At 43.2% G+C, this 22,348-nt stretch overlaps 1 protein-coding gene across 4 annotated transcripts; it reads right to left on the bottom strand.

The window, feature by feature from the left end:
* Window positions 1–1,019: 1,019 nt before the first annotated feature.
* Window positions 1,020–18,745, bottom strand: LOC136052451 (aldo-keto reductase family 1 member B1-like). Of its 4 annotated transcripts, none has more exons than XM_065742599.1 (10): window positions 18,630–18,744; window positions 18,182–18,349; window positions 5,087–5,203; window positions 4,508–4,585; window positions 3,951–4,073; window positions 3,364–3,464; window positions 3,118–3,199; window positions 2,547–2,630; window positions 1,728–1,810; window positions 1,020–1,278 (listed from the first exon to the last, which is right to left on the bottom strand). In XM_065742599.1, exons 1-10 carry the CDS (start codon window positions 18,693–18,695, stop codon window positions 1,236–1,238), a joined length of 945 nt encoding a protein of 314 aa, XP_065598671.1. In that variant the 5' UTR covers window positions 18,696–18,744; the 3' UTR covers window positions 1,020–1,235. The 4 variants fall into 4 exon arrangements, with proteins under 4 accessions (XP_065598671.1, XP_065598673.1, XP_065598672.1 ...); XM_065742601.1 differs by lacking the exons at window positions 18,182–18,349; window positions 18,630–18,744 and adding exons at window positions 6,359–6,526; window positions 7,931–8,010; XM_065742600.1 differs by lacking the exons at window positions 18,182–18,349; window positions 18,630–18,744 and adding exons at window positions 6,359–6,526; window positions 6,893–6,958.
* Window positions 18,746–22,348: the final 3,603 nt, after the last annotated feature.

Here is a 22,348-nt window from a genome sequence, read left to right as displayed (position 1 = left end):
TCTGATCATGCACACTTAAGAGGAGATTTTCACATATTTCTCACAGTTTCTCAGAAGATCATTGTTATCTGTTGACCACTGTACAGGATGTGAGAACTAAGTGCTGTGGCTCCAATTTGCACAAACTACGTAGTTTCCAGACAAAACACTGGTATATCTATTTCAAGACTTGTGCTAACTGCATAGTTCCCGGAAAAACACTGACATATCAATTTGGAGTTGATTTGATTAACAAGTACTAAATTTTACCACATATGCACGTAGAAGAAGGGCTGATTACCCTGCTGCACAGCATACATCCTTTCTTTAACCTGTGTGCTAAATACAAGAGTGAGTACAAATCTGACATTGTGTTTCAAAGTCTCTCCCTCTTTTTTTTTTTCCTTAGCAATTCCACATAAGGCCAGTGACTTATTACAGCTCACAATTTGTTTTTATAACAAATACCATCTCCTTCTTGCAAGCAAAAAGACCTCCAGGAAAAACATCAATCCCTGAGTGCATATCCTGTGATTTTGTTTGTAGCAGGACAGACACAGCAAGAAAGATAGATAGAATATTAGGCCAAGCTCCTTGGCACTCCCACGACAGTTTAAAATGTATGATACATTCAGATGACATTTTTAAGGCAAGGGCGTTCGTTTACCAATTTCTCCATAACAGACAAGAAGATCCAAACCCTCAGTAGTCAAGCTTCTTTATTTTTGAGAGGCAAGAGACAAAAATCACAGTTCAGTTTTGGCCTGTAAACTATGTGACTGGAATAAGTCTATGCATCCATAGGCTCATACATTTTTCCCCTTTATTCTTCGAGAGTTGTGTTCTAGAAGTGAAGTTAATAATTGCCTTTCATCTGCACATAATGACTGTGTAGCTCATTCTTTCAGAACAGATTCTGTGCTCAGATATCATTACCCTGCAGCCTGAAGTGTTGTTGTTGTTAAAACAGAAGGTTAAGAATAAAGTAGCAATTGATTTCTATTATTTTATTTTTAATGTTCTGTTTTGTCATCTCAGCCAGGTAAAGATAAATACCTAACGAGTAAAGAATTATTACAGCCAGTTATTATAGCTCTGAAGAACAAAATGCAGGCAACTTTACTATCTTCTTCTACCAAAGAAAGTCTCCTTGCTGTCGGGATAGATGCAGCATACAAGGTATACAGTGGATCACTGTAGGCAGTGGTAGAAACTCAGACCCTAGAGGCCTGCAGTAGGACAGAATAAAGCTATCTTCAGTATTCAGCATTGAAAGGATACTCCTTGTGGTTTCTGCACCTGAAGGAAGACAAAAACAAATGATTACTCCATAGATAAAATAAATGCTATATAGAACTACAGTGGATGTATGACAGATGATGTAATGACAGAATTAATTCTAGAGACTTCTTTTACTAGTCTGTAACCATCTGCACACAAGACAGCAGTTTCTGACCTTTCAACTAAAGCTTTGTCTAGGTATATGCTTCTGTGGTGTACATTTGTAAGTGGCCACTCATTCTGCAGTTCAGATAGGCATGTGTTGCCCTAGCCAACTCTGTAGTAAACTGATGTCAGCTTCTACAATCTCAAAAAAAAATCTTGATCTTAAAACTTGCTAGTGCTTCACTTCTCTAATACAGACATAACCAAAGTTACTAACTAGAACCTTCCTATATTTGGAGCTCACACTACTTGTAAAGGGTATTAAACAGTTAAGAGTGTGAAGGAAACAAACTGTCACTTACGTGACCATTTCACAGATCCTCCAGTTTCTGTTTAAGCTGAGAATAGCTGCCATCTCTTCTTTAGTCAGTTCAAAGTCAAACACCTAACAAGGATAAACAGCTGGAAATCACCTCACTGAGCACACTGGACTGACAGCAAAGCTCACAAAAGTGAAGAGCAAGTCCACAAAGGAAGGGATGTTGGTTACAAATGACTTCACAGGGTGAGGGCAAGGAAAAGCCTGCTTGGACGTTCATGACAGAAAGAATTAAAAACAAAGCAAAGTTGCAGTTACATATATTGGCTGTTGCAAGAAGCTTTGTAAGCACTCAGATATGTTCTGCAACATTACTGGTTGAAGATGCATTTCTTTACAGTTCTAAAGAAAGATCTGGAAGACTTCAGTATTCCAGTATATTTGTTTCTTCTAAAATCCTTATGTTCAACATCAGAAAAACACCAGTGACTTAGCAGTTAGAGGAGTAATATGCTTGTCTGACATCAGTATTCTTAACACTGCTTACACTACGTAAGCTTCTTTGGCATGCTGCTGCATTTGTGCTCCAAGCAAGCCCTGCTGCCAATTCATTTACTTTCTGCAGAACAGGAGACAATGTAAAGATGACTGATAAGAGTTATCAGGACACTGTTTTGAAGATCTCCATCAGCCTCTCTTTTCCAGTTGTAGTTTTCTCTTCGACTTCACTCAGCCCTTAGTAGGTAAACATGCAGATAGAAACAGCCCTGGGCTCTTGTCTGAGGAGGACTTGGGAAGGGTGAGAAAGGATCCCTGCTTGCTCTGCAGGTGAAGTGATGCCAGGTCACCTGTAATTGCTCACCTTGAAGTTCTCCACAATGCGCTGTGGTGTGACAGACTTGGGGATCACAATCACATTTCTCTGGATCTGGAAGCGAAGGAGAACCTGCAGAAAAAAGAGACCCTTGAGTCAGAGTTTTTTTTTGCCACAGAAGCTGAATGTTCAACAACCATTTGCCTGAAGTACAGGTACTTATGTAGGACTGAACTTCAAATCATTCCTGTCCCTGTGGTTTGGATAGTGCTTCCTGAAGAGTAAAGGAGGAAGCCCCTACATGGGTGATCTCCTTTCCCATCCAGTTTTGAGATTGAGTTCCTTTTCTTCCCATCTAGACATTCAGTAACTTATGAAAGGCTTTCATCTTCTGCAGTAGAGCTTGAGAATGGACGTGGCAATTAAAGATAGCTCAAGTATCTTCACTGAGGGCTGAAGATTTTCTTACAGCATACGCAAACTGGCTGCCATGCAGCCTGCAATACTGCTTATTAACACTGCAGAAAATGTCCACAGTTCATTGGGAACACATATACAGGGTATACCCTCTTTCAGGGGTATTTCCTGAAATGGATGTTACTTTCCAGCACCCACCTACCTGTGCTGGGGTTTTGTTGTGCTTGGATGCAATCTCTTGAATCTTGGGGTTATCCAAAATGGTAGGCTCCTCTGGTGTGGCCCTACAAAATGAGAGAGGAAGAAATGGCAAAGAGCCATTCTAAAAGGTTTCTACCTAGAATATAGAATTAACATGCATATTTGTATATATTACACCTGCACCATTTCTCTTTCAGTTACTCTGAAAGTTTTGAACTTAAGCCATGCTAACCCATTTTGCAATTACCTGTCAGGCCGTCCAAGGGGACAATATGCTGTCACAGTGATCCCTTTGGATTGGCAATAGTTGATAAGCTTCTCCTGGGTCAGGTATGGGTGACACTCGATCTGCCAACACAGGAACAGACAGGTAGTTATACAACTACTGTAATGCTCCCAAGATATTTTTCCCCACCCTAAATCTTAAGTTTCCTAATTATAGGCTGCCTTCACCTTTGCCTGCAGGTGGGCTGTGGGATAATACAAACTGATAATTCTATAGGGCACTCACTTTTTATACTGAATCCTAAAATGCATTTTGGATTTTGTTCTGAGAGGTTTCATAAAAGAAAAATCCTTCATTACAGAATCACGGCTCGCATCTGTGTTCTTTATCCATCCAGAAAGAGTGGATCACAAGGAAATATTCCTATATTTGTAAACAGTGCCACAGCAAGGTGAGAAAAAGTTTCCTAGTCCTTTCAGTACCCAGAATCACAGAGTGGGATTTGAAGTACATACTGGGAGTCACTTTGTTCTCCTTCTTCCATATCCTCATGCAACTTTAATTAGATCTTTGTAATTCCTGAAAACTATTCATTATTAGCAGCTTACCTGGTTGTTTGCAGGCTTGTGTTTCAGTCCTGGCTTGTTCAAGAGTCTTTCAGTCTGCTCATGGTTGAAGTTAGAGATGCCAATGGCTTTTACCAGGCCAGCATCTACCAGCTCTTCCATAGCCTAACAGAGAGGCAGCTAAGTTACTATCTACAATACAGGGCCTGAACACATTCTTCCTGATGTTCCTTGTTCCCATTCACGAGAAGGAAGTGACAACTGCTAAGCTTGCCCAACTTAATTCTCTCAGGGGAAAAGTGGGTACTGGTCATTTTTGTACCCTGTCTTCCACTGTCTAGTTGGCTTTATTTCTGCAAAATACTTGTACTTGAACTTGAGTAGTTCAAGAACTGCATGAGAACAACTGTACAATTGTCACGGTCAAGCAAAGAACTATTTCAACCTCGGACTGTTCTGCAGCTCCTCTAGAAGTAATCTGAATTTACTTCCATACATTTTTTCTAAAGATATCTACATCCATGCAGGAACCGCACTGTGACTACTGAGATATCACTGCTTGGGACAGAAGATATGACTGTCACTGTGGCTAAGCTTACCTCCCATGTTTGTAGAATATCAGCATTGCTGGGTATAGCCATGCCTTTGTCATCAGTGGGAAACAGGTTCTCTCCTGCCTGTCAGCAACAAAGAAAATGCTTGAAAAAAAATCTGTTGAGTTTCTCTAAGACAGTGAAAACTCAGGAACGAGACAGCTTAAACTTCTGGTGCAGACAAAAAATAGTAATTCTTTCTACAGTCATTTCTTCCTTCCTGCATTAAATGAAGGAATTGAAGGTATTTTGGGCCAATCAAGGCAGATATTTCTCCTGGGCTCCTCAAAGTGATGACTCACCTAAACACCTCCAGGGAAAGAAACCACTCAGGTCCAGGTTCAGGTAAGCCTAATTTGGATTTGTAGAAGAGAAGAAGAAGAACATAGCTTACGCCTGCAGCTAGGAGATCTGCTTCTAGTTGTGTGCCTATCATGTCCTATGATGAAAGGGGTATGCAAGTAGCATTCTCAAGGATAAAGATCAAGGGTGGTTCTTAGTACTAGCAATTATTGGGCTGTAAAGCCATATAAGTCTTCAAAAGTAGTGATCAGTAAAAAGCAGCCTACGTCCCTATTATCATACCTTGAACCCAAAAGGCCAGTGCATGAGGTAGAGATCCAGGTAATCCAGTTTCAGGCTCGAAAGTGTCTTCTGGCAGGCTCCTTTCACCAGAGGTTTTTCAAAGAATGTACACCACAGCTGGAGACAAAAAGACAAGCCACACCATGACCTCCTGGGTTAAAGCTGTCCAGTGTTCTCCTGCACCAGATAAAAATACGCCTTCTTTGGAAGACAGCGTGAAATTACACCAACCCATTGCTCTTAAGGCTTCCTCTGTGAGCTGGACCAGGTCACGACAACAAGAGCAGTACACAAATAGGATAACATACAAAGAATCCTGTTTCTCTTAGTTAACACCTTCTACACTATTATATTCCCTTTTACAGAGGGTCCACCCTTGCAGTAGATGACTTTAAAATGAAGACAGATACTGGTCAGACACTGCTATGCCTGCAACTTCTGCACTGAACATAGCAGGTAATGCCATGAAGATGAGAAAAACCACAAAGATGAACCAACTCACCCCACTTTCTTTAATGAGAAAGAATGGCCACACTTACACCTTATCTGGTATACCTGCAGAGCAGATTATGTTGTTCCAAGATGCCCAGAACTTCATCTTGCTTACATGGTAAAGAAGCATAAGCCCCACTGCTAGAACAAGCACTGAGTTGCTCCACAAGCACCAGCCACTACAAGGCTTGTCTCCTTTGGCATGAACAAGGTGCTGTTACCTCACTAGTAGTGCCTCTGTGCTAACCCATCGCCACAAGTTATCTCAGAACTCTGCATCACTGATTTCCACCTCCCTTGATGCTTCTCTTTTCTCTCCTACTCCAGCAGGAACATGAGGTGCAGGGTCACATTCTCTCCCCCCCCCCACCTTCCTGTACTTCACTTCTCTTCAGAAGAGTGTAGAAGGGCTGCGATGCTCAAGGTGTTACTGAACTTCCATGGGAAGAAAACCAGTCTGACCTCATTTAGTGTCATCTGACTGACTAAGGAAGAGAACTGTCAGCAGTCAGTTTCAAGTCTTTTCTTTGAGGTCTGAGCAGAGAACTCACTCTTCTCAGCTACAATAACAGAATCGCTATCAGTGCACATCTGAGAGCTATACACTATATCACTGTGCTTATGGGATGAAACAAGAAGGGTACCAAGAGTCATTTCATTTGCACTGAGTCCCACCATGACACCGCATAAGAATATCCCAAGTATTAAGTTCTTTTTTAAACTATAGCAACATCACAGAGCAAGCAAGCCAGCCTTTATCCAATGCCATCAGATGTTTACCTTACTGACAACGAAGAGGTCCTCTCGTTTTACAACACCTTCCTTGATTTTCTGATGGATCCCATCCCCAACCTCCTTCTCGTTCTGGTACACGTATGCACAGTCAAAGTGGCGGTACCCAGCATCAATTGCTGCCATCACTGCAGATTCTACCTTACCCGGTGGAGCCTGAACAAGATAAGCACACGATATGTTACGGTTTGTGATCCTTACATACTGTTCCTGAAGCAGGCAGAGAATCACTGAAAGAAGGGCATTTCAGAGTTCTCCCAAAACACTTTTTTAAGCCTGTACACACAGCGTGCAGCGGCTCCAGGACCAGGGCCAGCCCCCAGCCATCCCCATCCAGCAGAGGCCCCGCACAGCCGGACCGGGACCCCTCCCCACGCTGCTGCCCGTAGGACAGCCCGCAGCAGAGCCGGCCGGGAGGGCTTCAGCTCGGCGGCTCAGCGACCCGGCCCCAAAACGGACAGCAGAGTCCCCCACCGCCAGGCCGCCTCCTCCGGGCGCTGCAAGCCGCAGGAGCCCCGTTACCTTCCAGGTGCCCAACCCCACCAAGGGGATCCTGCCCGCGGTACCCAGCCGCACGCAGTTCGCCATGTTCACACTCGTCGAGGCCTTCAAGCCCGGCCCCGCTGTGGGCGCTGCCTCCTGCCGCCCCGCCCCGACGCAGGGAGCTCCGCCTTCATGCGCTGTGTGCCGCCGGGCTGGGGCTTTGTGGGGCCGCGTAACAGCTACGCGGCGCGGCACGCGTGTTTTATCCTCTGATTGGAAGTCCTTCTCCGTAGATCTGCTCTATTTCTTTGGTGTTGGTTCATTGTTAGGGAAGTCAAGTGAAAAATGCGCATCTTGCCTTGATTGTCATGCTTTCTCCGGAGAGCCTGAAGACCAGCTGAAGTGTCAATTTGCTTCTACTCTCCTTTGTATTCAGAAGGTACACAAGCTTGTTGAGTTGTCTTGGCACTATGTTAGCATATTACCATTTTCAGAAACAATGAATGGTGGGTGTACTTAAACTCCTATGGGGTAGGAGCTGCCAGAATCAGTCAGAATTTGTACTGGAGTGGTATGAGGTGAGCTGGTGGTATCAACCAGATGTACTCTGCAGCACTGTAAAAGCTTGGCAAGTTCAGCTGTTAGGGCAGTAAGATGGCATCTCCAGTGAGAAAGAGGACAACACATCAGAGTGCTTGTTCTTCTGAGCTTGGCTTTTGTGGGGAGAGGCTTCTAAGTGTTATGCTCCTTCAAGGATCATGTGTAAGACAACTCACACAGAATAGTTGGAAGGGTCCTGCAAAGAACACTGAGTCCAAATGCCAGACTACTTCAGGTACATCAAGGCTAACCCCAAACTCATAGAAAAACAAAAATGAGAGCACCACCTTACAGAAAGCAATCATCCCTGATTTATTTATTTCCAAGAGCAATGCTCTGAAACTTGAAGCCCCTCCATCCATTTCTCCATAGCCCCGCTCTCACACAGGCTCAGTCCCACAGCCGTGCAGAGCAGAAGCAGCCGAGCTTGGTGCCAGGGAGCTCTGTGGTATGAATGCTTTTCTCTCAAGCCGTTACCTTCCAGGTGCCCAGCCCCAGGATGGGCATCTTGGCTCTGGTGTTCAGCTGCACATAGGTTGCCATGGTCCCTCACTCTGCCAGACAGCTGTGCTGCCGCTGCTTCCTGCCCAGCCCATTTAATAATGATGGCACTGCCCTGTGCAGGGGGAGGACGGCAGAGCGGCACCTGCACTTTGAGTTCTCACGTGTGTAGCAACGGTGCTATGTATTAATTTCAATCCACACAAGTTAATGTGTAAACTGATATTAAAAGCCGCATAAGTGATGGTGAACACAGAATGTGCCATAGCACAACCTATGGACTTTTCTTCCTCCCTATCCAGTTCATTATCAAATGAATGGCTGATGGTTGCTGTGCCCTGGTCAAGTTTGTGCTCGTGCGTGTCTTGCCCCTGTGTACAGTTGCTGTCACGTATTTTGATAGTGATTTGCAACACGATTCTGAAGTTTGCCCTGTTGTTTACTGCATGTTTGAGTTAGTAGCACTTTGACCCATGACTTGTTATTAGTAAAGTAGAGGTTTGCCTACAAAGATTTAGCAAACTGGAGGCTCAAGTCAAGGCATGAAATACTCAAGAGCTGTCCTATGCCCTCACTTGTATGGGAGGTTAGGGCAGAGCCAGGGCCTACCCTGCACCCAGGAACCCATAGACCTTCCATTGGCCTGGGTTGGTCTGTCAGAGCATGGCTCCCCTGTGTGCTGGTGCAGATGGCTCTTGAGAGACACATAGAGACACATGGCAATTCAGAGGAAGACGTTCTTCCCTTGGCCCAGTGGTGATTTTATCTGCACCTCACAGAGTGGGAAGCAAGACACAGAGCCAGCATTGCTGCTAAATTCATACAGAGATTGTGTGGTGAAGTTGAGAAGATGAAATAGATCCTAAAGTTTTTCAGAATCTTAAGAGGACTGTGTTGAACATGTTTAGCCTCTGTGGCAACATCACCACCTGTCCTCTCTGAATTGGTGGTCAATTCTTGAAGGTGCTCCTTTGTAAATTATGGAGTTCCCTATTTGTTGCTTTCACTTTTACTTATTTCCATTTATTGGTACAGGTTACAGTGCATTCATAGAGATGAGTTTCAGTGTGCACAGAGATGAGAGTAGAAATGACAAGAGGTGAGCTGTAAGAACATTTTGTAGATGTCATTTGAATGGTGTCATAGAGTATTGCATCCTTTTGCACAAAAATAGCTCGGAACCCAGATGGTGGAATGAAGAGTATATTTTAATGTTTGTGCACATGGGGACAGAGTTAAATCTGAGTGTGATAACATAGCTGCTATGGAATTTCCTCACCGATATCTTAGCAGACTGAATTGTGAATAGTGTCTGAAGACTTCCAAACATCAAGAAGGTGAAAATCTTTCCTTTTCCTTTCACTAAAGAAGAAAGACAAGTTAACATATGACTGTAATGAAGGGAAGGGATCAACATTTCTGTTAGGGTTGTAAAGGATTTGCTGTGCATTTTCAAGGGGAAGCTAGCAATTATGACTAACAGACTTCCTGAATTGTCTGGTCCCTTAAATGAAGACACTAAAGTACTGTCCTCCTCCTTTTTGTCGTTGCACTGAGAAGTAAGGCAGCTTTTCCTTCTTGATCTCACTGGTCTTTCAGAAGGATGTTCTCAAACCAGTGCTGTTAAGGATTGTTACGTGTGAGACAGAAATCAGACCTGTTTTCCACATGCTGTCCACCAGGCGCTTATATTACAACATCCCAGGGGAACGCTACGTATCTCAGAGAAACAGAAAGCCTGTCCAAAATATGGAAGAGATGGATTTGTGATAATGGATAGCACTGGGATGTGGTCAGCAGCTCCTGCTTGTTTTGTGACAGTAGCAATGAATGGGCAGTGTGGGCTGTGTGTAGCTGCTGGAAGGCAGTGTGCACAGTATGGAGCTGGGGTGTCTTAGCAGCCAGAGAGTACTTGTGTTGGGATGTTTTCCATTGGTTCAGCGGGACTGGAGGAAGGCTTTTGTTAAAAATAATGCGATTTGTCTCTTTCTCAAGCCAGTGTAATGCCAGACTCTGTCTGACTCTTTTTGCATATTGACCACGGAGTCCTCAGGGTAGCTGGATATCAGGATGTTGGCCGTGTATTCATTTTCCATTGCTTTGTCCGCATACATCTCCTGTGATACCCCGCTTCTCATGGTGAGTCTGTGGTGATGATTTGGGTCCAGTGGGAAAGATGAAAATGCATGGGATCTGCATCACAGCCTTGGAATGAGCGTGCTGACATCCAGGGGAAAGATCCAAGACCAGCAAGAAAAACAGCTACTAAGAGTGGACCTTTTCCCAAACACTGTTCCCATTCTGCAGTGTAAATTTGTTAGGCTTGATTTAGGCAGATTGAGGAGGAGCTGGGACGTCATGCCAGGCTAAGAAAGCAGAGCTGGTTAACAGAATTTATGACTTTTTAATCCTTTTGCTCAGTCCCCACGTGTGACTGTGCAGAGGGGTGGACAACCAAGAAGCAGCAGCCACATTCTGACACTGCCACGGCACAAAGAGCTTGAAGAAGTTATGTTTTGGCTTCCCAGGAAGCCCCAGTGAGTCTGGCTCTGAGGCCATAGCAAGGAGCACTGTTATAAACAGAGGAATGTGGGGAGTGTCTGTGGGACATGAGCATGTAACTGTCCTGAAGAGGAGGCTTTTAACCTGGCAGAACTAGGTGAAGCTGTCATTTTTTGAGCTACACCAAATGAGGTGTTTTGGTGACAGAAGGAGTTGTAACTTGCCAACAAGAAGATAACTGAAGAGATATGAGATTGGAAGGGGGAGTCAATAAAACTGAGACAGCAGCCAGCAAAGCCCTCAAGGCGCTGATGTATGAGTTGTTGAAAGTTGTTGGCATATTTGAAATAAGCAAGTACATGATATTTAGGCTCATTGTTCAGTTACTAGAGTAAAAAAGTAATGCTTTACTAAGATGTTAAGAGATGCTTTGTCTCCCAAATGATTCCAGCTTTCCAAACACGTCCCATTTAAACAGCTCTCTGCATACAATTGAGATTGGGGTAAAGAATATTGAAATGTTAGGAGCTTGAAGGAAACAAGCTGGAACTTATGGGACCATTTCACAGATTCTCCATCTTCTGTTTAAGCTGGGAAGAAGCTTAATTCCCATCTAGTATTTCTGGCCAGCAACTGTCCCTGTCAAGACAGGTATTTGTGCTGGGCCCCTCAAAGTGATGAATGTCAGCTAAAGGAAAAGGATGGTTTTGGTTACATGGAGGTCAAAGTTGGAAGGTATTACCCCCTTAAAGGACTGGAACCTGAACTTTCCATACAATAATGCCTAAGGTGATAGTAAAAGATTAATTAGTAGAAAGCCCTAGTAGTTTTCAGTCATTCAGTCATCAGGTAATTAATTCCCTGTCTACAATTTGCAGAATTAGAAAAGACTATAGTAATCATCTCAGCAATTATGGAGCACCTAGAAAATGAAACAGTGGACACTTTTACTGCACTTAAAGCTTAACCTAAGAAGTATTGCAAAATAGAATGACTTCAGGTATTTTATGAGTTGCCCAAGGAAGATTTTACACAGTGGTAAATGCGAGTTGTTTTTATGTAGATCAAAGTGGTAGATTAGAAACAGACATCTATAAGATATGGCATCAAACTTAAATACTGTATAAAGTAAGCCAGAATAGTGTAAGCTGGAGCTTAACTGACCTTTTAACCAAAATGACTCCTGCCTTCCCAGATTGAATTGGTTAAATAAGTTACTTGTAGGGATTGTGTGGGTAGTAGCTATATGTATCCCTCCTTCTTGTATGATTCAATGTTAGGGATGTATCCCTAAATATGAAGGTCAAAGATGGTGAAAATTGAGATATAATCATCATAATCCTTAAAAGGAAGGATTGATATAGGCTGGTTTGTTTAGCAATAGGGACCAGTATATTTAAGGACCAATATATTAGTTTAGTGAAAGGAATCAATGTGTGCTAGTTTGAAAACTTCAGTTTTGCTTGGTCTGTGAACAGCCTTGCTTTCTCATAATTCTGTGTCATGAGAAGCACTGGACTCATTAATGGACTACTTATCTTTGCATTTCACCAGGTGAAAGGGTGTTTTCCTTGGATTTTCACATAGATTGTGAAAATAGCATAACAAGCAATGGAAACTTGCCAAATTGAGTAAAAACAGCTAAACATTAACCAAAAGACTCAGTGATAAAAGCTGATGGTGGAAAAATAGGGAAAAAGAAAGCGTGCATATGACCACTTCAGATGCCACTGTACAGACCAGAGGGACATCAGCGTATATTCATGAGTTCTTCAGAAAGAATGAATAGGCATACAAATATAATGCATATGTATGTACTAACTGTTTAAATGTAGAACCTGAATGCTGAGAGCACAAGCTTGATTGTCAAGATGCTCAGAACATACTGTGAGGAATAAAGGAATGCTTCTTTTGAATACCACATTGGAAGGGTACAAATTTTGGATGATATCTTGTTGCTACATGGCCCTCCATGACTTTACCATTTAAATTCTACTGTGCCAGTGCTCAAAAGAAAGAAGGGTAAAATTCATAGATGTATTATTTGATTTCAAAAATAAATTATCCAACCCCTACAACAACATTTCAGCCAGAAATTATTTCATGCATTAAATTTACTTGTGGATTAAACATTGGAGATTTCAAATACAATGGTGGACGTCTGTTAATGCTTGAGTCTTCCCAGCCTGTGGTTTGTGCTGATGCAAGACTGAAGGCACTTGCTGAATAGTGGTTAAAGCAACCAAGCTGTCCTTGCTTTCTGCATAGTAGTTCTGCCCAGATACATCAGTAATCCTCCTCTCTTCCAATAAGCACAATATTATAACATCACACATCTTGTTCCGTTGAGCAATACTCTTTTCAACATACAAATAACAAACTCAGACAAAAGCAATGGAATAAATGTCCTTTGACTTCACTGGCAGCAATGGGGCAGATGCAGTAAGAAGGCTGGATACAGAGCTCAAGGTTACAGGAGAGGCACATGAAACACCCGGGGTCTAGTGAAGGCCAAGTTCTAAACAGCATCAGTACTCTGCATGGAAAGGGTACTCCTTGTGTGTTTTGGCCCTGAAAGAAATAAAAAAGAGAAGGTTCTTTTCATGGCTAAATCAAGTGTTAGGTAGAGACATGTTTAGTGCTTGGGGGAGCCATCAAAGGGGAATTCTAAGGGGCCTTGGGTAACCTTAGCCAAAGGTGAAGGCATTGGAACTACATGGTCTTTAAGATCCCTTCCAACCCGAGCCGTTCTGGGATCCTATGACTCAATGATCTGAACTGTGTAATTGCCAGACGAATGTGTGAAGATGCACCTCTTGGTTTCTCTGATGTAGAGAAAGGCAAATCGATCACTCGGAGCCCATCTTTTGGGGTTCAAGTTAGGGAGTTTCTTGGAAACTGAACTGGAAATGAGCACGTGGTCAACTGTTTTTTTTTCCTCTGATTTCAAAATGAGTATGTTTACCTGTCTGTTGAAGAACTAGTACTGGACAATTCAAGTAATACTTCTACTACTTGAATTAGTAACTTTCTGCAATGAACTGAATTTCATGCTGCCTAGCAGCTCTGACAGAAACCTCTCTGCAGTGATCATTCAAAAGGAATGACTTGAAAGTAAAGAATCAGTGTCACTTACTGGCTCACTACACCCATCCTCCAGTTCCTGTTAAGGCTGAGAATAGTTGCCATCTCTTCTTTAGTCAATTCAAAGTCAAAAACCTAACAAGAGAAAAAGCTGGAAATCACTTCTTTGAAAGAAATGGAACAATGTGAAGAAAATAGGCTGAGAAAGTGGATTCATAGTGGAGGATCCACTCTATGCCATGGACTGCTGACCTAAGAGAAAGAGGACAGAGCTTTTTATGGATATGAGAAATTGTGTATGAGCATTGCTCATTCTGTAATAGATTTTTCATCTGTGTTACTGGTCTCAGCCTCCAAGTCAGCTTTGAATAATCCTTTATCCACAAAGCCACACAACATTAAATGTCATGAAAGTCCTCACTGATTTTATCCATTGCTCTGCACTTGGTAGAGTTAAACAGGCAGGCAGGGAAAGCCCTGTACTCTTGTCTGAGGAGGTCTTGGAAAGGCTGAGAAAGGATCCCTGTTTGCTCTGCAGGGGGAAGTGATGCCAGGTCACCTGTAACCACTCACCTTGAAGTTCTCCACAATGCGCTGTGGTGTGACAGACTTGGGGATCACAATCACATTCCTCTGGATGTGGAAGCGAAGGAGAACCTGCATGAATTGACCACCAAGTCAGAGAGAAGACAGGTGGTGATGTTGCCACAGAAGCTAAACACATTCAACATGAATTTGCCTGAGCTGCAGCCACTTTTGTAGAGTGGTCTTTGAAGTCATTCCTGTCCTACGGCCTGTGTTGTACTTTCTGAAGAGCAAAGGGTGAAGTTGAGGATCCCTACATTAGAGGTTTCCTGTCCAATCTGGTTTTGAGGCAGTCAGTTTCTTTCTTACCTGGACTTTCAGTTAGTTATGCAAAACTTTGTGAAGCACTGGAAGAGGCTGCTGAGAGAAATGGTATATTCCCTGTTCTTGGAGACATTTATTGTCAGGCTGGATAAGGCTCTGGGCAACCTGACCAAGCTGTAGGTCTTCCTGTTTGCTGCAGAGGGGTTGGACTAGGTGACTGTTAAGGGTCCTTTGCAACTCAAATGATTCTATGATTCTACACTTCATTTTCTGTAACAGGACATGTGATGAAAAGTTAAACCTGAAGAAGGGGCAAGAATCTTTTCTTTGTTGGTGGACAAAGAAATAGTGTCATATATTGCAGGCCATAGAAGGAACAATCTGCATTGTCAGGGAATAATCAGAGGAATACCACAGCTTGTAGAGAATGGATTTAGGTTTTATCTGCTCCTCAGACATAACTTTTTTTTTAATTAAAACATTATGGGAAGCAGTACCCACCGTCCAGCACCCACCTACCTGTGCTGCTGTTTTGTTGTGCTTGGCTGCAATCTCTTTAACCCTGGGGTCATCCAGAGGTAAAGGATCCTCTGGCTTAGCCCTACACAAAGGGCAGAAAATCAGTGGCAAGGAAGGTAGTCGTAAAAATGCTTAAGTAATTAAGCACCCTTGTAAAATGCCAGTGATCTTACCATGGTCTGTCAGGAGAGCAAAAGGGACTATATGCTGTCACAGCAATCCCTTTGGATTGACAGTAGTTAATCAGCTTCTCCTGGGTCAGGTATGGATGACATTCAATCTATAAAGCACAGAGGATGACGGTGACAAACTTTGAAGAATTACTGTATGCAAATGGTTATCACCCAACGCATTGAGGGGCTGCCATGTGCACCAATGGGTGAAAGTCTTGGGTGATAATATGCATCCTTCATTTCCTATTAGAAAACTACTAAATGTAAAGTATTTACAATTCATCTGAAGAGGTTTCATGAAACTCATCTCTGTTTAAATGGTGGAGTATGCTAATGGTGGAGTTTTCTCTATCCTTCTAGAGAAAATGTTTCATGAGGAAATACATCCACAGTTGTATACAGCAGTTCATCAAGTTGAGAGAAAAAAGATGACTAATTCAGAGCTTTTTGCACCCAGAAATACATGCCTTCTTCACATTGTTCTCCTTTTCCATATCCCCATTCAACAGGTCAGGTTGTCACAGTCAATGAAGGATGTGTACTTCGGGTCACTTATCAGCTTACCTGGTTGTTTGCAGGCTTGTATTTCAGTCCTGGCTTGTTCAAGATTCTTTCAATCTGCTCGTGGTTGAAGTTGGAGATGCCAATGGCTTTTACCAGGCCAGCATCCATCAGCTCTTCCATAGCCTAGCAGAAAGAGGAGCAAATTCGGCATCTGGTATAAAAGAGGGGTCCTGAAGACGATCTTCTGCATCGTGCTTCCCATTTTCACAAGAAGCACAAATTAACCATTTAGACCCTCAGCGCTCCCCGAGGGATACACGGCTGTCATCTCACCCAAGCTCAAAGTCTCAGTTGCTGACACTGTGAAAAATCACACCAAGTTGCATGAGGAAAAGGACAATGATAGTCAGTAATCTGCTGCTGTACAAGGAGGGGTGGTTTGTGCTCAGGCTGTAGGTAAGCTCATAACCTGAAATGTCTTTATTCCTGTAAAAGTGTGTTTGAGCACTTCAAGATTTGCCTGAGGACTTGTAGTGAATTGGACAGTTGTTATGGAAAAAGATGTCAGCATGACCATCTCCTCTGTGGTGTGTGGCTTTTGTAAAAGACATTTTGTCTCTCCCTTTTGGAGAGACACTGAGAGAACAGCAGTGCGGAAGTAATGACTAAGCATGTTAAAATCTAGTTCATAGTGTCTTGATTTCCTTCCAAGTAAATGCACATGCGTGAGAGGACAGTTCTGAGATGGCAGAATGCAAGGAAAACATGGAAAGGACTCTCAAAGACAGAAAACTGGACTGCTGCTGTGGATTAACTTACCTCCCATGTTTGTAGAAGGTCGGTGTTGCTGGGTATAATCACGCCATTGTCATCTGTGGGAAACAGATCCTCTCCTGCCTGTCAGCATGGAATAGAAATGCTCGTAACAATCCATTAGGGAAGCTGGCATTGTAAGGAAATCAGACAGGAGTATAGGAAGCTAAAGGTAATATTATATGAAAGGAAAAACATTCTCATCGTATGATAATTAATTCTTGAACCAAATCATCTTTTTAATTCAGGCAGGGTCAGGGCATCCTTGTCATCCCAATAAAGGCAGGAAATTCTGCTGCATTCCTCATTTACCGTTCCTGCAAAGGGTACTTTTGAAATGAATATACTTCTGAAGTTACGTGAGCAAAAGCAGAGTAACTCATGCTTACAGCTGAGAGGCATGAGCTTGGTGCTAGATTTTCCTGTACCGTTACCTAGAGGACAGAGGACACCATCCAAGCAGTGCACTTATGGGAAGAATTCCTATGCATAAATTACATGGGCAGCATAGAGCTGAATAAGCAGCACCAGAGAGATGTGATGTTTCAGGACAGGAAAAGCAGTGGTGCTGAAAGCATAGCTGGCCGCTCTGGAGAGCTCACCCAAGAAAGCAAGTCAATGCAATTGCCATTTCTGTACCTTGAAGCCAGATGGCCAGTGGATGAGATAGAGATCCAGGTAATCCAGTCTTAGATCAGCAAGAGTTTTCTGACAGGCTCCTTTCACCAGATGTTTTTCATGAAATGTGGACCATAACTGTAGACAAAAAGCCAAACTACACTGAGATCTGCAGGGTTAAAGCTTTGTGTGCCCTTTTGTAAAGACAGGAATACTCCATCTTTGTTGGAAGGCCATGGGGAATAAAAGCATCTGACACTGAGTTCAGAAACCTGCTTGCCCAGAACCTCATGTTCCTCATGCAACAGAGAATTGTGAGCCCCACTGCTGGAGCAAGAACTATGATGCACCACAGGTGCTACCACTGCAATGCTTGTCTGCTCTTCTGTGCTTTGTCATCAAGAGGGTGCCTTTAGCACACTAGTAGTGCCTCTATACCAAGCCACTATCACAGGTGATCTCAGAGCTGTCTGTCACTGATTTCTGTCTTCCTCAGTGCTACCTGCCTTCTGTCTCTTTTCATGCTCCCCTTCACCCATGCCAGTGCTCTGCAGGTGGTCTCTGTGCTCCAGCAGGGGCTTGACATAGAGGGCCAAGTCCTTCCTCATTCTGCAGCACTTCTTCCCCTCTGCAAAGTGCTGGGCTGTGGTGCTGAAGCACACAGTGCATTGGGTGGAGGAAGAGTGGCTGCTCTTATGGGGTACGCATAGAAAGAACCATTCACAGGGAGAGAATGTGCTGAGGAAGGAAGGAAGGGCTTCCCCTTGGCTGTGGAGTCAGGTCCTTGTGAGCACAGGGTGGTCTTCTCCAGGTGAGTTCAGGCTGAACAGAGAGCAGCCTGCCAGTGAGCTGGGAAGAAATATGGTTTCTGTCCTCTGCTCACAGCAAAGTGAGCTCACTGTTCCTGTTGACTGAGTGCAAGAAAATCACAAGAGATGTGAGGAAGGTCAGGTGGTGTTTCCAGTATCCACAGGGCATGTCCTTCCATAAACACCATAGTGACTGGGGTGAAGCAGTAAGCTTGAATCAGGAGTGACTTGAAGGATGTTAAGAACTGCTTCACGGTACAGTGAAAAGCTTGTCTCTAAGCTACCTACTCTGTAAATAGCATAGGCAAATCATTTTTCCACCTCTGCTCTGGGGCAGAAGAGCAACAGATGTTTACCTTACTGACAATGAAGAGGTCCTCTCGTTTCACAACACCTTCCTTGATTTTCTGATGGATCCCATCCCCAACCTCCTTCTCGTTCCGGTACACATAAGCACCATCGAAGTGGCGGTACCCAGCGTCAATCGCAGCCATCACTGCAGCTGTCACTTGTCCTGGTGAGGACTGAAAACAGCAAGTCTTTCTTACAAGGCTCAAATCAGTACAGGTTAAATACCTGTTTCCTTGCAAAACAAGAATGGCAAAACTACCTTACAGGTAGTAACACTCCCTAATATTATTTATTTCCCAAGAGCAGCACTTGAGAACTCGAAGCCCACCTCCACCCATTTCTCCATAGCCCCGCTCTCACACAGGCTCAGTCCCACAGCCGTGCAGAGCAGAAGCAGCCGAGCTTGGTGCCAGGGAGCTCTGTGGTACGGATGCTTTTCTCTCAAGCCGTTACCTTCCAGGTGCCCAGCCCCAGGATGGGCATCTTGGCTCCGGTGTTCAGCTGCACGTAGGTCGCCATGGTCCCTCACTGTGCCAGACAGCTGTGCTGCCGCCGCTTCCTGCCCAGCCCGTTTAATAGTGACGGTGCTGCTCCTGAGCGGGGGGAGGATGGTGGAGCTGCGCCTGCGCTCTGAGTTCTCACGTGTCCAGCAGCAAGGCTGCGGATTAATCTCAATTTACACAAGTTAATGTGGAAGCTGTAACCATTCAAGGAAGTGAAATCATCTGTAGAAGTGATCACCGACTGAAGTCATGCCTGTGAGCACCCCACAAACCTTTCCTCCCCATCCATTTCCTTATCAGAATGTGGGCTAAGGGTTGCTCTGCCCTGGTCCAGTTTGTGCTTGTTCATGGTCTTGCCTCTGGGTACAATTGCTTGCATATGTTTTGGTTGTGATTTGCAACACCTGTAAACTTCTCCCTGATTTTACCGCCTGTTTGAATTAGTGGCACTTTGAACCATGACTTGGCATTAATAAAGCCAGAAGTTGCCCTACAATGATTCATCAATCTGGAGCCCCAAGACGAGGTATGAAACTGCTCACAGAGCCATCCTGTGCTGCCACATTTATTGCTGGGCGACTCAGGTGCAGACCAGGTCTATCCCTTTGTCTCACTGTTGTCCAAGTTGGCTTGGTGGCTTCTGGTGCCCCCATGAGCTGGAGCAAATGTATGGTGAGAGATACATGTGGCAACCGAACAAACTGTTTCCTTTGCCTGCAGGTAATGTTATCTGGGCTTCAAAGAACAGGAACTGAGGCACAGATTAAACACTGCTGCCAAAGTTAGTGCCGGGCATAGGTGGTTAAGATCGGAAATCAAAGTCTGTCCTCAGTGTTTTCATGATCTTAAGAGGATAACCTTTCTTTTTGTATATTGTTCTTTTCCCTTGTAATTCTTGTATGTTATTGATACAGGCTTCTGCAGGCATGTCCAACCTGCAGCCCATGAGCTGGCTGTGGCCCAGCTCAGCTCACACTGCAGCCTGTGCCCTGCTGCCACATCATCTTGGTGGCAGCCCTGCCCTGCTGAGCCCTGCCCCAGGACGCATGGAGGGCACAGTCCAGTGCTGACAAATAATATGGCACTATGGTTAATTTGCAAGGAAATCATGCCAGTTTTCAAAGATGATAATTTCAAAAAACATATGCAGAAACATGCTGCTGAATTTGATGCGTATCAAGGAGTGCTTTGTAAAGACAAAATAGTGGAACTGAAAAAAGGTCTGTACCCTCAATAAAATATTTAAAAAAACCCTTACATTTCAAGTGGACTTTGTTATAAAAGCTTGTTACAAGACAGCAGATCTGATTGCAAAAAAAATCAAAAGCATTTTCTGATGGTGAGTTTGTTAAGCATTGGATGGAAAACAAGGCAGAGTCAACATGTTCTGATAAAACAAGGGATTTTTCTAAAATCAGTTTGTCTCACCTCACTATAGCCGGGTGAACTGAAGAAATAGGAAAACCAATTAAAAAAAACATTTGCAGATTAAAGCTGCTAATTTCAAATGTTATGCTTTGATGATAGATGAAAGTACAGATATGGCTCAGCTCCGTTTGCATTAGAGTTATTGATAATGAATATAATGTCACTGAGGAAATGGCTTCTTTGGTGCCATTGAAAAACACAAATTAATTTCTATGAAACAGTGAAAAAATACATTAAAGCAATTTTCTTTAACCACTGTCATTGTATCTGGTATAGCTTCTGATAGTGTCCCAGTGATGACATAAAAGAGAGTCTTATAAAATAAATAGAAGATAAGGCAGTTACCACCAGTAACTCATGTTTGATGAAATATCACTGCATCAGCACCCCTCCTACGTTGGGTCACCTCTCCTATGTAGATAGGCTGAAGAAACTCGGCTTATTCAGCCTGGAAAAGAGAAGGCTGTGAGGAGACCTCATTGCGGCCTTCCAGTATTTAAAGGGAGTTTATAAACAGGAGAGAAAACAACTTTTTACATGTGTAGATAGCGACAGGACAAGGGGGAATGGTTTTAAACTGAAGGAAGGCAGATTAGATTAGATGTCAAGGGGAAGTTCTTTACTGAGAGAGTGGTGAAGTGCTAAAACAGGTTGCCCAGAGAAGCTGTGGATGCACCGTCCCTGGAGGTGTTCAAGGTCAGGTTGGATGTGGCCCTGGGCAGTCTGATCTAGTACCTGAACTAGCAGCTGGCAATGCTGCCTGTGGCAGGAGGGTTGGATCTTCATGATCCTTGAGGTCCCTTCCAACCCAAAGTCCTTCTATGATCCAATGGTCAGACGACAAAATTTGTATGCAAAAGCTCTAAAAATGGATAATATCATGCAAATTGTCATTCTTGTCATTGGACTGAATCATTGCCAGTTCTAGGAGATCCTTAAAAGTGTGTGTTCTGATTATGGGGTTATCATTTACTTATCTGTAGGAAGGTGGCTAAGTCAGGGTAAAATGCTGAAAACATGATATGATTTGCAAAGTGAAAAATGTCCTTTATGGAATCAAAAGGAAAATTTGTCCCAGAACTTGAAGTTTAAAAATGGCTGGCAGATTTAGCATTTTTGGTGGATTTGACTGCTCATTTAAATGTGCACCTTCAGAGTGAAAAGCACTTTTTATCTGTGCTGTGTTTCAGACAATAACAGCATTTGAAATGAAATTTAAATCGTGGCAAGCTCAAGTTATGACAAATAATTTCATTCATTTTGATACACTGTCTAAACACAGTGCTGAATACAGTGTAAAATATTCAGTCCTGCTTTCAATTTTGATACAGAAATATGAGAAGTTTTCAAGATTTAAAAAAAAAGTTATCATACTTCTGTATATTTGTGAATTCGTTTTCAGTCAACATAAATATATTACTTTTTTCATGTGGAATTTATGGAGTTGCAATCACATTCAACTCAAAGAACAATTTTTTCTTGTCTCTTTACTGGACATTCATAAGCCCTATCTTTCCAAAGAAAAATATCCCTCGATTCACAGTCACGCCTTATTCATGTCATCACTTTTTGGCAGTACATACATTTGTGAACAGTTTTTTCAAGGATGAAGCACAAGAAGAGTAATATTTCTTCAAAAATCTCTGATGAACACCTAGAGAATTCACTAGGAATGGCAACCACTGCCATCGAACCAGCGTGATGCATTAGTTTCACAAAACCAGGTCAAACATCCCACTGGTTCTATGTTTTTGTTGCTCTGTTTTTTGTTTGAAGTATGTTAAAAAACATTCTGTTACTTATATACATTAAATTTATTATATCTTTTATATTCAGCCCAAGGCAATTCCTGTTTGCTCAATGCAGCCCTGCCAAGCCAAAAGGTTGAACAACCATCAGCTATAGACAGGTCTCCATGGCCTGTTTTCAAAGGCCAGTACGTTCACTGGGGTGAGTTTCACAATGCAGAAAGATGGAGTAGAGATGAGAAGAGCTGAGCTGTAGCAACATGATGTAGATGTCATAGGATAACTCATACTTTTGCAAAAGAAGTAGCACAGAGCCCTTATGATAGAATGGAGGGTGTATTTTAATGCTTGTTCACACGGGGGCAGAGTTAAACTTGAGTGTGACCATGTCGCTGCTATGGAATTTGTTATCCTTTTGCTGAGTCCCTGCGTGTGGCTGTACAGAGATGGACTTCCAAGAAGCAGCAGCCACATTCTGACACTGCCACGGCAC

The sequence above is a fragment of the Cyrtonyx montezumae genome, unplaced genomic scaffold (assembly GCF_038088225.1).
Source record: "Cyrtonyx montezumae isolate F1298 unplaced genomic scaffold, pur_monq_1.0 scaffold_3, whole genome shotgun sequence".
In the NCBI taxonomy this organism is placed as follows: Eukaryota; Metazoa; Chordata; class Aves; order Galliformes; family Odontophoridae; genus Cyrtonyx; species Cyrtonyx montezumae.
This window is presented reverse-complemented; position numbering and strand designations above follow the sequence as displayed.

Bases quoted from the DNA above. Each gene is read 5' to 3' on its own strand.
- LOC136052451 (XM_065742598.1), bottom strand. From the start codon at position 18,695: ATGGCGACCTACGTGCAGCTGAACACCGGAGCCAAGATGCCCATCCTG. The intron at 15,189-15,645 runs GTAAGCTGATAA...TGTGCTTTATAG, and splicing joins ACAAGCCTGCAAACAACCAG to ATTGAATGTCATCCATACCT. The intron at 13,028-13,592 runs GTAAGTGACACT...TATTTCTTTCAG, and splicing joins AGGATGGGTGTAGTGAGCCA to GGCCAAAACACACAAGGAGT.